A 15,560-nucleotide genomic window follows, 5' to 3' on the forward strand; every position below is an offset into this window, starting at 1 on the left:
CGACCCCTGACAAACTTTGTCCAGCTTTCTCTTATTGTAATTTTAAGAGAGCAGAAATATAATGTGGGGAGCAGCTTTGCATTTTAAAAAAGGAAAAACAGAAGATTTGGCATCTGACAGGAAGATGTACATCTGGTAGAGTCCTCTTCCTCCCACACAAATCCAACTGTAGCTACTTTGCTTCCGAGTGGTACGAACACCTTGGACAGAACAAGTCCAGCCCTCAATGCCCCCTGCTTCTCCCTCCACATTTGTGAACTTTCATTGGGCAAGATCAGGTACAAGACTGCAGTCAGTACAAGTACAGAAACGACTTAATCACTGCTGTTGTGCAGTAACACTTTTCCTTATCTGAGATATATTCACCATAACCTTCATTTCAGTGATTGATCGCCAGTCAGCTCCAAAGCAAACAAGAGATCTATTTATGGTAAAACAAGAACTGAGACCATTATTATTATTATTATTATTATTATTTTATAATCCGAAAGGAAAGAACCAGAAGGCAAAATAAAGTTCAAGGATTGCTGCAAAACAAGACAGGCAGCCATGGTCCTGAATGTTTTGCTAAGCAAATAGACCAGGCAGGCTTCTGTGTTGATCAGGGCTAGTTTAAAGGAGGACTCTTCCAAGGGGGCACTAGCTCATCCTGCTCCCCAGTTTGGCTTTCTCCTGTCCTACCTTAGGTACAACAAGCAGGCATTTGCTTTCCTTAAATGCACCACATCTCTGTCACAACCACTCTTTAAAACATTTATTCAAAGTGGATCAAAATTTTGAAACTTGCTGAGTAGGTTCAATGGGGGGGGGATCTGAATGCAGAAACACTAATTCCTTTATTTGTAACTATATTCCTAACTAGAGTGTTGTGGTACTGTTGCTTTAAAATAGTAGCAATACTACGCGCTTGCAGAGCAAACTGTGTTCAGAGACAAGGACATGACCAGAAGCTTGTATTAGCAGTAAGTAAAAGAACACTTACCATCTCGGTCTTCAGATCTGAGGCTCTTCTTTGCAACCTCTGCCAATGCTCCAATGCCAAGACCAACAGCTAGGCCTTTAAGGGACAAAGGGGAGGGGAGGGGAGAGAGAAGAGAGAATGTCAAAGACAGCAGGATAAAATGCCATCTGTATGCTATTACATGTCTTTGTGCATTAACAAGCAGTGGCAAAGTAGCTCTTCATTTGATACTGTTTAAACTTACTACAAAGGGGTATTAAGAAACTAGCAAAGCTCTCCTCAGTTTCAGAGGCATGCTGTGCCCACTTTCTCCAATGCAACAACATTCACATCCAAAGGAAATGTCCCCTGTTCAGAGAAAAGGGATCAAGAAACCAGGAGGTCAGGACAAGCAATACTACTAGTGGAGGCAGCAAGTTGCTCACCCAGAAGGTCCCATCGGGACATGATACACCAGAAATGAGGGTGGCCAGTTAACTCACCTGGGGACTGTGCCTGGACCTTTTAAGTATTTCACATGCTTGTTTAGTCCAACTTACTTCCACAATTGAACAAACACTCATTTCACTTCACACCCTAGTCCTTCCATTAGTCTCTTTACCCACCCACCCCCTCCTCTTCGATCCACCATCTACTGTGGCCAGCAAGTGCTCAAATCTGGCCCCAACTGCAGGGAAAAGGAGGAGTGGGCAAGATAGCTTATGCCTCTTATATACTCCTACTATTCCTAAAACAGCAACTTTGCCTCATCGTGATACACTGGAGCACCTAATGGTATCCAGGTGGATGATGTGGCAACACTAGTTCTTATGTGAAAAGTTCTCTCTCTAAAAATACTTATTTACAGAAATATTTAAATGTAGAATATTCTTATGAAGATCAGAAAAAAGTTACACATGCTGTTCTGGAGCTCTCTTTCTAAGACAGAGCTGAAATTGAGAACATCTCCACATGTGGTAAGCACAATACTGCCATGCATACAAGCACATGCGGGCAGTATACAGTAAAGCCCCGCTTTACAGCACTTCGCTAATGCGGTGGTCTCAATTAAACACAATTAAACTAAAGCCCTACTCATACGGCACTTGTTCCACCATAACAGCAGTTTTCGGGCATCACACACCATTCTATTCAATGAGTTCCACTTTTTGGCGGTTTTCACTTTTTGGCGGGGGTCCGAAATGTAACCCGCCATATGAGTGGGGCCCTACTGTAGTGTAAACTGCAGAGAACACTCAGCTAAGCTCTAAGGAGTCTTTGGCATCAATACCTATCAAATGCAAATTGTTCGTTTGTTATCCATAATTGCTCAGAGAATGAGTTTCAGAAATCTGCAGATGTGCAGCTTTAAAGAGAATTTCTACTGTTGTCTTGAGTATGGACATGTCTAATGCCATTAGGAGATATTTAGCAGCTACAAAACCCACACTTTAGCCGTTTACAATGAACTGACACCCCAAAGCTAAGTTGCACCCATTAGGATTCATATCTCCATAGCCAGGTTAGCAGATCTTCTAAGCATCTCTTCATGTACATCACCACTGGGCTACCGCGGACGTAGATATACAGTGCCTTGCAAAAGTAATCAGACCCCTGACCAATGCTCTCATATTACTGAATTACAAATGATACATTGTAATATCGTTCTGTATGATAATTTATTTTGAAACACTGAAACTCAATTATTATAAGGTGACATTGGTTTTATGTTGGAAAATGTTTGTAAGAAACATAAAAAACAAACATGTTGCTTGCATAAGTATTCAACTTCCACACATTAATATTTGGTAGAGCCACCTTTCGCTGTAATAACAGCCTTAAGTCTTTGGGGATAGGTATGTACCAGCTTTGCACACAGTGTCAAAGGGATTTTGGCCCATTTGTCTTGGCAGGTTTGTTCCAAGTGGTTCAGGTTGGTTGGGCATCACTTGTGGACCACAATTTTCAAAGAGTGCCACAGATTCTCAATGGGATTGAGGTCAGGACTTTGACTGGGCCACTGTAGGACATTCACCTTTCAGCCTTGTGCTTGGGATACTGTCCTGTTGAAAAGTCAATTTCCTCCCAAACCTCAGTGTTTTAGTGGATTGAAGCAGGTTCTCTTGCACTATTTCCCTGTATTTTACTCCATCCATTCTTCCTTCAATTTTAACAAGATGCCCAGTTCCTGCTGATGAGAAGCATCCCTACACGATGATGCTGCCACCACACTTCACTGTAGGGATGGTGTGTCTTGAGTCATGGGCAGTGTTAGGTTTGTGTCACACATAGCACTTTGAGTTTTGGCCAAAAAGCTCTATCTTGGTGTCATAACAAAACCTTTTCTCACATCGCAGCTGGGGCACTCTCATGCTTTCTGGCAAACTCCAGACACGTTTTCAGATGGTACTTTTTGAGTAACTGCATCTTTCTTGCCACCCTCCCATACAGGCCAGTGTTATGCAGAGCTCTTGATATGGTTGACTGGTGCACCATTACTCCACTCCCAACCACTGTAGCTCCTTCAAAGTGATGGTTGGCCTCTCTGTGACTTCTCTCACAAGTCTCCTCCTTGTTGGAGCACAGAGTTTTGAGGGATGGCCTTTTCTTGGCAATGCCTGAATGGTGTGATGCAGCTTCCACTTCCTGATTATTGATCCAACTGTGCTCATTGGGATATCCAAACACTTGGATATTATTTTGTACCCTTTTCCTAATCCATGCATTTGTATTACATTATCTCTCACTTCGGTACAATGCTCTTTGGTCTCCATTTTCCTTCAGATCCACAGCCTGACCAATGATCTTTCAACAGCAGGGGTTTTATCCGGACAATGTGACAGCAACTTTAATGGTCCACAGGTGGAATGGAGTCCAATGGTAACTGTGTCCTCGATAGGGCAATTTCTTTCATCTGTGTAAACCGGGAGCACAGTGGTTGAATACTTATGCAAGCAACACGATTCAGTTTTTTATGTTTCTTACAAACATTTCCCAACGTATAACCAATGTCACCTTATAATAATTGATTTTGAATTTCAGTGTTTCGAAATAAAGTATCATACAGAATGAAATTACAATGTACCATTTGTAATTCAGTAATATGAGAGCATTGGTCAGGGATCTGATTACTTTTGCAAGGCACTGTACATATACCACACCCCACTCGAGGAAAGATAAGTCTATGGTTTTATGGAGGAGCTGGGAAGAATGAAATAAAAGGGAAGATGACTAGAGCACTAAAGATGGAAGACTCAAGACAAAGGTGACTGAACAGAGGCCTGAGGCCATACCTGTGCTGGTGAAGAAATCTTACTTCTCTACCCTCATTGCATCTGGTCAGTGGAGCTCTTCCATCAATGCCATTAGCTTCCTATTTGCTGCCAGTCTCAATTCAAAGTGCTGGTTCTAGCATTCAAAGCCCAAAATAGTTTAAGACCAGGTTAGCTGGCAGCGTTCTTCAGCCTTGGGATGTTGCTGGATTACAACTTCCATCATTCCTGACATTGGCTAAGCTGGTAGGGCATGATGCAAGTGGTCGCCCAACATCCGGATACCAAGAATGATACCAAGATTGAAGAGCACTGGGTTAGGGACTATTTGTTCCCATACCGGCCTGCCACGAAGTCAAGAGGCCTTTGCTCTCAATTCATCTTGGGATATTTGGCAAGTGATGAGATATTGGACCTTATCTGTGGCAGCGTAAATAGTACATATTATATTGTTATGCTAGCAGTTAAAATGAACCAAGAATATAGCAATGTTTACATGCTTATTTTTGACTCATCTATCTTCAACACCCTTCCCTCCCACCTCAGTAAGATTTAGATTCGTACAGTATGTACTTTCCCTTGCACTGCATTGATCCACCTTAATCATCACACAAATTTGCCTCCCTGGAACCAAACAACCAAAGTTAAGATTTTTATTTATTTTGTTTTTATTTTGTTTTATTGTATTTATTTTGTTTTTGCTGTGCTTTTCGTTGTTTGTTTGTATATGTTTTTGTATTTTTATTATGATATATTGTATTTTATTTTGTTTGTTCACCGCCCTGAGAGCTATTTCGCTAAGGGCGGTATATAAATTGAAATAATAAATTAAATAAATAAATAAAGATAGGCACATGCCATAAACAACTTCCAATGGCTGGCTTTTTAAAGATTAACCAGGAGGGTTTTCAGTGTTTTAGAACTGTTTACGTATCAATTTATTTTGATAAGGCAATTCTCCTTCAAGGCAATTCACCTAAGCAAAGAGATTCTAGTGTAAAGCATGTTGGAGGTGCTGCTCTTTTACATAGAGGTAGAACATTCACCATTTTCAATCCCCCCTTTTGTTAAAAAAAGAAAGGCTACTGTTCCATGACACCTCTGCCATTTACAGAAGCCATTTTCTATTTGATGGTGAATTTGAACCTTGGCCCCAAGGTCAACTAGCCAGATATTCTGCTAATTTACAATGGCACAAACTAAGCCTGACTACTTCCGTCACCCTGTCTTAAAGACCCGACTGTTCACGTTTTCCGCCCAAATGCATCCAACTGATTACAGGACGTATGAGTGCCACCCCACGTGATGAAAAATACATAAATAAAAACCCTAATCTGGAAGTTCAACAGGAGGAAGCATTTTTTTTTAAAAAAAACTGCAAACTGCCTTGAGAATCCATACATTTTTCATATATTGTAAAAATGTATATCCAGCAAATGCACAAAGATCAGTACCAAGGGAGTGTGAAGGGCAAATATGAAATGCAATACAACAGAATGCTGCTTTGGAAAGATAGGCACACCCTGTAGGGTTTGGCATACAAGCCTATGATTAGCAGAAAAATCAAGCGATAACTATGTACTCAATAACTTTGTTCGCACTGTGATAAAATCCTGTTGTTACAGAGCCTCTACAGCCTTCACAAGCAGAGAGAGAGAGAGAGAGAGAGAGAGAGAGATTCAAAGCAACAACTAAGAGTTGAAGAAGGAGGACTCATCCTTCTGACTTCCATGGCTTATACCACCTAATGCAAAGCCCATCCAATAACCAGCCCTCTTTTATTATTTATATACCACATTTTCCACAAATACATATGTGCTCAAACGGTTCACACAAACATCCACTGTGTTAGTAATTAAATTAAGTAATCATTATTCAAATGCTCCAAGAATTGTTTTCAATGTCTGTGTTAAAAAAGCTGGATTTTGCAGTGTGTAATTTTATATACATTTGCTTCCAAGACGCAAGTTCTAGCAAAAGCAAAAGTAGAAGAAAATGGATAGGAAAGCAGTCTAAAGAAACCAAAAGGAAGAAAAGTTACCAATGAAACCAGAATTCTAGATGAATGCAACCTTAAAATCAGAATTTTGTCTGATAAAAGACACATTTGGCTAGTTTGCACCCATCACTGAACCATCATTTTGTGCTACACCAACAAGCTCAGCAAGACTGAGCAACGCACAGTAGTCACATACTTCCCCTGTCCCTCTTAAGAACATAAGAACATAAGAAGAGCCTGCTGGATCAGGCCAGTGGCCCATCTAGCCCAGCATCCTGTTTTCACAGTGGCCAACCAGGTGCCTGGGGGAAGCCCGCAAGCAGGACCCGAGTGCAAGAACACTCTCCCCTCCTGAGGCTTCCGGCAACTGGTTTTCAGAAGCATGCTGCCTCTGACTAGGGTGGCAGAGCACAGCCATCATGGCTAGTAGCCATTGATAGCCCTGTCCTCCATGAATTTGTCTAATCTTCTTTTAAAGCCATCCAAGCTGGTGGCCATTACTGCATCTTGTGGGAGCAAGTTCCATAGTTTAACTATGCGCTGAGTAAAGAAGTACTTCCTTTTGTCTGTCCTGAATCTTCCAACATTCAGCTTCTTTGAATGTCCACGAGTTCTAGTATTATGAGAGAGGGAGAAGAACTTTTCTCTATCCACTTTCTCAATGCCATGCATAATTTTATACACTTCTATCATGTCTCCTCTGACCCGCCTTTTCTCTAAACTAAAAAGCCCCAAATGCTGCAACCTTTCCTCGTAAGGGAGTCGCTCCATCCCCTTGATCATTCTGGTTGCCCTCTTCTGAACCTTTTCCAACTCTATAATATCCTTTTAGAGATGAGGCGACCAGAACTGTACACAGTATTCCAAATGCGGCCGCACCATAGATTTATACAACGGCATTATGATATCGGCTGTTTTATTTTCAATACCTTTCCTAATTATCCCTAGCATGGAATTTGCCTTTTTCACAGCTGCCACACACTGGGTCGACATTTTCATTGTGCTGTCCACTACAACCCCGAGGTCTCTCTCCTGGTCGGTCACTGCCAGTTCAGACCCCATGAGCGTATATGTGAAATTAAGATTTTTTGCTCCAATATGCATAATTTTACACTTGTTTATATTGAATTGCATTTGCCATTTTTCCGCCCATTCACTCAGTTTGGAGAGGTCTTTTTGGAGCTCTTCACAATCCCTTTTTGTTTTAACAACCCTGAACAATTTAGTGTCGTCAGCAAACTTGGCCACTTCACTGCTCACTCCTAATTCTAGGTCATTAATGAACAAGTTGAAAAGTACAGGTCCCAATACCGATCCTTGAGGGACTCCACTTTCTACAGCCCTCCATTGGGAGAACTGTCCGTTGATTCCTACTCTCTGCTTTCTGCTTCTTAACCAATTCCTTATCCACAAGAGGACCTCTCCTCTTATTCCATGACTGCTAAGCTTCCTCAGAAGCCTTTGGTGAGGTACCTTGTCAAACGCTTTTTGAAAGTCTAAGTACACTATGTCCACTGGATCACCTCTATCTATATGCCTGTTGACACTCTCAAAGAATTCTAATAGGTTACTGAGACAGGACTTTCCCTTGCAGAAGCCATGCTGGCTCTGCTTCAGCAAGGCTTGTTCTTCTATGTGCTTAGTTAATCTAGCTTTAATTATACTTTCTACCAGTTTTCCAGGGACAGAAGTTAAGCTAACTGGCCTGTAATTTCCGGGATCCCCTCTGGATCCCTTTTTGAAGATTGGCGTTACATTTGCCACTTTCCAGTCCTCAGGCACGGAGGAGGACCCGAGGGACAAGTTACATATTTTAGTTAGATCAGCAATTTCACCTTTGAGTTCTTTGAGAACTCTCGGGTGGATGCCATCCGGGCCCGGTGATTTGTCAGTTTTTATATTGTCCATTAAGCTTAGAACTTCCTCTCTCGTTACCACTATTTGTCTCAGTTCCTCAGAATCCCTTCCTGCAAATGTTAGTTCAGGTTCAGGGATCTGCCCTATATCTTCCACTGTGAAGACAGATGCAAAGAATTCATTTAGCTTCTCTGCAATCTCCTTATCGTTCTTTAGTACACCTTTGACTCCCTTATCATCCAAGGGTCCAATTGTCTCCCTAGATGGTCTCCTGCTTTGAATGTATTTATAGAATTTTTTGTTGTTGGTTTTTATGTTCTTAGCAATGTGCTCCTCAAAATCTTTTTTAGCATCCCTTATTGTCTTCTTGCATTTCTTTTGCCAGAGTTTGTGTTCTTTTTTATTTTCTTCATTCGGACAAGACTTCCATTTTCTGAAGGAAGACTTTTTGCCTCTAAGAGCTTCCTTGACTTTGCTCGTTAACCATGCTGGCATCTTCTTGGCCTTGGCGGTACCTTTTCTGATCTGCGGTATGCACTCCAGTTGAGCTTCTAATATAGTGTTTTTAAACAACTTCCAAGCATTTTCGAGTGATGTGACCCTCTGGACTTTGTTTTTCAGCTTTCTTTTTACCAATCCCCTCATTTTTGTGAAGTTTCCTCTTTTGAAGTCAAATGTGACCGTGTTGGATTTTCTTGGCAATTTGGATTTTCTTCTCCTCCTGTGTCATCCAGCAGAAGGACCCTTGTTAAGTTTAGTTCCTCTTTTAAAGAATCTAGTCTCAGCACATTCACATCTGCCTTAAAACCAACTCCAGCGAGATAAACAAGTCAGCTTCATAACCCATGCTTTGAAGTTGGTTTGTTCAGCAACTGAACATTGCTTGCTGAAACCAGGATTCCTGCTTCACACATAACATTAAGTTGAGCTTCCCCAAAACTGGAAGTAAATTCAACAAAACTCCTCTTCTCAGCTGCACAGCAGGTGGGAAACGGCAGTGTACGAACCCAATGCTATGCTTGGACTTGCAGAGTCCCATCTGTATAGTGCCAATCCATGGTTTAGCATTACATGTGAACCAGTGCAACATCTTAATCATGGTTAAGAGATTACGAGTGTCGACAGGACCTCTTATATACCGTCGATCACTGCGCTCTGTAGGTGAGGGCCTCCTGCAGATACCATCTTATCAGAAGGTCCGTTCCACACAACATAGGAAGTGGACCTTTAGCGTAGTGGCACTGACACGCTGGAATTCCCTTCCCTTAACTATTAGACAGGGGCCATCTCTGTTATCTTTTCAGAACCTATTGAAGACCTTCCTCTTTCAACAAGCCTTTTAAGTACAGTCCTTACCCCAGTCTGTGTTGGAATTGCTTTTTAAGATGTTTTTAAAGTTTTTTTTAATTTTAAGATGTTTTGTTTTAATGTATTTTTTTAAAGGATGTTTTAGAATGCTTTTAGTGTTTTTCTTTGACACCCTGGGCTCCTTTTGGAAGGAAGGGCAGGACATACATTTGATAAATAAAGTGATAAGGAAACAATGTCTGCACAAGAACATGAGACAGTGTTCATATTATATTACATTGATTTCGGAGTTTTTGTACCCCACACTTCCTCCAGATCAGAGCACAGGGAGGTTTACAATACAGCATACAATGGTAAACAATAATATAAAATACAAAATAAAAACAGAATAAACTCATACACCCATTATAGAAACAGCAACATCAAGCCTAAACTCCAAACAGCATCAACAGTATCAGGGCCCAAACTTCTAATATATGTAAAGAACTGGGTGCACCACTTCAACACCCTTTTGAAAAATCTTATCACACCTTCAGTGTGCGACTGCTGCTGCAAGTTACTGTGCCCCTGAAACTGATTTAAAAAAGAAATCAGTGACTTTAACAACTTCTGGATATCCATTATTTTTCTCTCTCTTTTGTTTGCTTTCTCTTCTCCTAAATAAATATTCACTAATAGGCAAAAAAACTTGTGGTTTAAGAATGTCCCTATAGCTAACAGATATTTCTATCAAACTTTAAAAAGCAGGGAAACTGGGCAGCTATAGTGAATGCACCAGGGGAGCAGGAGACCTGAACTCCTCTCTGAGATATTGGACTTCCCTACAAATTTGTCAAAATGCCAACACAATTTGGGTTGGTCTTTCACAGTCCAATCCACTTCCTGTGTAGCTTGGAAGAATTTGGTAAATCCATGCTGACTATAGTATACAGCCACTATTCTTATTTATAAGAAACATTACATTTTACAGCTATGTGCAAATAGTAGATGAGGGAGAGTTCTTATTTTTACTAAAAAAAAGAGGGGGGGTGGAGGGGAAGAGAAAGCCATAGTATCCTTTAAAAAGAAGTTGTATTTGGGGGAACGTTAGATGAATCCTTCATCCAGTATCACATACTGTCCTTCAATAGACAGCACATAGCATGGCAAATATCATCAATTTAAATGGAACTTGCTTCCATATCAGCATGTTTAGGATTGGGCTGCCAAGACAAAACTGCAAAGCTTCATCCATTGTAAAAACTGGGATTGTAAGTGAGAAATTGTGCACTAGGGACATCAGGTGGAATGGGAAACCATGGCTTGGTTCCAAGAATGGAGTCTTCAAGGGCCCTCAAGCTTACTTACTACGTCTAACCTTCCCAAAGTGTAAAATTATTCCCTCCTCACTTTCCTGGTTGGAAGTATCCAAAGGCTTCCAAACCCAGGATTACAGGGTACACGCAAGCCAGAGGTTGCTGGTTTGGGCAAAATAGAAAACTATGTATTGCCTCAAACCAGGAAAAGAGGGAATCAATGTACATGAGGGGAAGAGAGAGGTGGAAGCCCATAAGAACAAGACTCCTTAAAGGCTCTCTCATATAACCCACTAAACCACTTCAGGCACTACATTTAACCAGCCCATTTCAACACTGAAAAAAACTATATTAAGACAAGCAACAGTTCCTTTTAAAGACAGCCTCAGCAAACAGCTGTTCAGAGTAGAAAGGGGAAACTGACTAAGATACAAGCCAGTTTCAGCACCCAGAGTGACTTTTGTGTTTCTGTGCCAAGCCTGAACCAGATTATAGCGAACGCACACACATACACACCCCACTGAGTTGCTGAAGTCAATTCATTAGCCTGCTCTGTTCAGTTTCACATTATGGCCTTCCCTCTCCTGCACATTCCTGGCATTTCAAAACTAACAGTTCAAAATATCTTTGCATATGCTTAGCCAGCCTAAGACCTTCTCACCTCAACACAGGAGCAAATCTTTCCTATTTAATGGTTGAGAGTTAAGGGAACTTCTGACAGGAAAGGCGTTGCTACAGGGCCATGAAGACACTTGTGGCACACAGTTTAAGTAAAGCCACTTATTTACTCAGTTCGACAAGCACAACTAAGCACCATTCAAAACCAGCATTACACCTGATGTGGGCAGGTTAAATATGTATATGACAAGTCAGAATTGGCCTGGGGTGTGAAAGGGCAGTAAGGACCCCACCTGACAGTTGGATCCACTCCCACTCTAGAGCACTGCTTTATATTTCTCATCTGCAAGCAAAGAAGGACAAACACTGGAACCAATAAAAAAGCCCTCAGAGAATTCTTGAAGGATTCTTCTATAACTAATATCCAGCTGACAATGTAGGATCTAGCCCACAAAATTAGCCCTTTAAAGGTGCCAAAGGACTCCTTCAGCTACAATTTGCAATCATTTCTCAGGAAACTAAACATCTACAACAACTCAACAGACATTGGCAGGTTCAAGGGACAGAAAGTGTTCAAAATAATAATAATAGGTAAAAGTGTTTGCAAACACACACACAGGGGGAGAAAGAGCAGTCATACAATTATTTCTTCCACTAACTCAGCAAAAATGTTTATTTTGTTCCTTCACTTTTAATCTGCTTCAAGGGATAATATATACTAGGCAGCCATGGGGTAAGTTGCCTAGTGGAAGCCGAGTTCCTAACCACTTTGCTATATAAACAGGAATGTTCAAAAAGTATACAGAAGTAGATCTCATCTTGGAGAAATGAATACGAAGGACAGGAGCCAACTCCAGCTATAAATAGGGAAGGTCACACAACATCAGGGACGTTTCTTTTAACTAAGCTGCATGTTGCTCTCTATACTCTGGTCGCACTAAAAAGACCAAAGCGGTATTCCTCCAACCTGCTACATGGTCCAAAACGCTAGTGATTCCGGGGAGCCCAAAGAAGTGCAGAGACGGTTCCTTGGTCAGATCCCAGAAGTGGAAACAGTGCCTTGAAAGAGTCTGAATTTCAAGCCCACTTTTTCTCTCCATTGTGCTATAGTGATATGGTGGCGCCCTACACCTGGTAGAATTCTTCCTCTTACACAAATCTTAAAGTTATAGGACTCCTCTCAGGTTTGGATCCAGTAACCCTTGTAAACCAAATGTGCCACCTAAGTATACAGGGCAATACTCAATGTGTTAAAAGTTAAAAACAGAAAAAGACTGCTACAAAATTGCTGTAATTTCAAGGTAACTTATACTTAATTATTTTATGCAATCTTTGATGCCTTTTGAGTCTTTTTTTACAAAATGAGGACCATAAGGATAAAGTTGTTACTGAAGGAAGCTACAGAGGCTATCCTGCACCCACTTACCTTAGAGTTAAGTCCCACTGAACTCAGGATAGCATTGTGTAAAAGTTTATATAAGATAAAGAAGTGAGAGAGCCCCTGTTAAAATTAGGAGATGAAAACCGATCAACAAATCATTGACGCACTTTCAATACTTTTTGTGGGTTATTGTAATGAGGGGTGGACTCTTCAAATTTATTATTTTCTAGTACCGAGCTCAAGTTAAAATCTGTTGTATTATATAATTCAGGAGACTTGGAAAGGATGTTCAGAGACTGGTACCATTTCCTCTTTCATGGATTTGGTCAAAGTTCCAGTCTTTGACAAACGATTCATGCCAATATTAAGAAAAGCAGCTAGTGACTCTTTAATTGATATCATAGGAGTTTAGCCATAGTAACAAATCATCCCAGTCATTCTCAGGTCAGAAAGTGCCTGGCAGGAGCGGAGTGAGGGAAAGACGAACTTGCAGCACATACAGCCAGGGGTACTTGGCCATAGCTCAACTCTGCATCAGCATCAACTCTGCATGCAGAAGGTCCCTGACTCAATCCTTGGCACCTCCAAGGAGGGCTGGAAATGTCCTCTGCCTGAAACCCTGGAGAGTCGTTACCACTTAATGTAGACAATACTGAACTTAATGGACCAATGGTATGACTCAATATAAGGCAACCTTCTAGGTTTCCTCCCAACAGAAGAGATTTAACATTGCAGGCACTAAACCCACATTGCTAACCAAAAAAGATGGGAATGTAAGGGATATTTGGAATTCTTTTAGACCAGCAGCTTCTCTCTCTCCACTTTCTTAGGTGTTTGGTTGGTTTGATGAAAAGAGTTAAAGACGTCCAGCCACCTAATATAATCTAATACACCTTATCCCAGTGGTGGAATTGCTTTTAAAGTTGTTTTTAAAGTTGTTTTTTTAAAGATGTTTTTACAGATGTTTTAACATGCTTTAAATAAAGTCTTTTGTTTTTAAGATGTTTTAAAGTGCTTTTAGTGTTTTTGTTTGCCACACTAAATATAAATAAATGTTAGTCAGTGCCCCAGTCCCTTAATCTTTACATACATACACAAGAGTGGCCTGCATGTATGCAAAGACTTTGTGCAATCACTAGTGAGTGCCAGTGAGTTATAGGGCTCAGGAGAGGAAATAAATTTAGAAGGGGGGGCAAAGTTCATGAAGTTACCAAATGCCCTAGATCAATTTCACCCCCAGCGTGATACCACCTAGATCAGCAAATGAGACCTGTAATGAACTCTTTTCCCCACCCCAAAACACACTTATCTCAGTAAATTCTAACTTGGCTTCACAGCTCAGTCAAAACTATGTTTTATATATTGCTTAACAGCATCAACTCAGGCATTCAGTTTCAGCATCTCTGCTAAACAGATCATCAGAACCCTGCCTTTCTACACATGTCCCACTGATGTTCAAGGCGCAGTTCACAGAAAACTGGCTTTCCTACTATGGCTAGGTTTTCAGGAACATCTACTTTCACACTGTTATTTGCCACCACAATTCAGAAAGACTCACCTCCAAAGTTAGCGAGTCTCCCAATTCGTGTAACTGGCACCTTGCGCTCTCGGGCGCGCTCACTGAGCTGCAGGGATTCAGAAGAATACGGATACCATTAATATGGACTACTGTTTTGCTGACAAATGCACTAAGAATCCAACTTTTACAACATAAGATGGGCTGACAGTGCAAATAGTAACAATAATGATGATGATGATAAATAAATAAATAAATAAATAGCGTTTATATACTGCTTTTTGTCGCAAGTGACCTCAAAGTGATTTACATTTTTAAAAGTATCATTACAAATCACTGAACACAAGATAAAATATCACCAAAATCAATATAAATAATAAAACTGCAAAATACTAAGAAACAAAACAGATTCAGGCTGCGGTCTGAAGGCATATGAGGCCAGCACCTTGCTGAAGCTAAGCAGGGTCAGGTCTGGTCAGTGCCTGGATGGGAGACCGCCTGGGAACCATATGTAAGCTGCCTTGAGTTCCTATCATGAAAAGAAAGGCGGGGTATAAATGTAATAAATAATTCAGGGCTCAAAAACAGTCTAACATAACCTTCAAAAATGTAAACCTGAAGGAAGGACTTCTCTTACCCAAGGTAATCTCACCTTCTATTCCCCTTGCTTTTTTTGTTAAGCATTTTCCCCCCTTAAAGGGAGGATGGCTTTATGCACAGCATGTCCTTTGGGGTCCAGTGGGCCCCAGCCTATCCTTCATTTGCTCCACCATGCCAGGTGCTGATCCTATTCAGAACTACACAGAAGCAAGTCCCACTGAGTTCAATGGCACTTGCTCCCGGATGTATTTTATATTGAATACCAGAAAATACAGGAAGGCAGTGAAGAAAAATAGAGTTGTAGTATGATTAAAGTGTAAAGAAAAGAAGAGAAACAAGTGAGCAGAAGACAATCAGAGTAACTTGAGAGACAGGCAGATTAGTAACCAAGACATATATTGGGGAGCACATGTGTCATCAGATCAAGACCAATCCCAAGACCAAGAGGACTGGGGGAGAAAAAAGAAGCACAAAGCTAATTTATTTGCTCAAAAGAGTGAGCTGCCTGACCTCAGAAGTCACAACACAAGCAAGAGCTTGAGCTTAAGAACAAACCAGGTTGTTGAAGACTGCGAAGCCCTCCTATACGTGTAATTTCCTTGTGTATTTAATGAAAGAATTTTCAAACTGCGTTTTCGAATATTTTTAACTGTAATTATGCTTTAGAGCACTTTTAATTGTAATCATGTTTTTTAATTGTAATCATGTTTTTGTTTTTCTTGTGAAATTGTTTTTTTTATGCTTGCTGCCCTGGGCTCCTTTGAGAGGAAGGGC

The 15,560-nt window shown here is 40.8% G+C and overlaps 1 protein-coding gene across 5 annotated transcripts in view; it reads right to left on the bottom strand.

Moving 5' to 3' along the window:
• The window catches only part of COQ8A (coenzyme Q8A), a 92,171-nt gene that overhangs the window by 31,326 nt on the left and 45,285 nt on the right, over window positions 1-15,560 (bottom strand). For all 5 annotated transcript variants that reach the window (XM_061625011.1, XM_061625009.1, XM_061625013.1 and 2 more), the window contains 2 exons: window positions 14,229-14,295; window positions 983-1,057 (listed from right to left, as the gene is read on the bottom strand). In XM_061625011.1, the coding sequence (XP_061480995.1) occupies window positions 983-1,057; window positions 14,229-14,295 (142 nt within the window). The remainder of the gene's footprint in view (window positions 1-982; window positions 1,058-14,228; window positions 14,296-15,560) is intronic.

The sequence above is a fragment of the Rhineura floridana genome, chromosome 4, assembly GCF_030035675.1.
Source record: "Rhineura floridana isolate rRhiFlo1 chromosome 4, rRhiFlo1.hap2, whole genome shotgun sequence".
Lineage (NCBI taxonomy): Eukaryota > Metazoa > Chordata > Lepidosauria > Squamata > Rhineuridae > Rhineura > Rhineura floridana.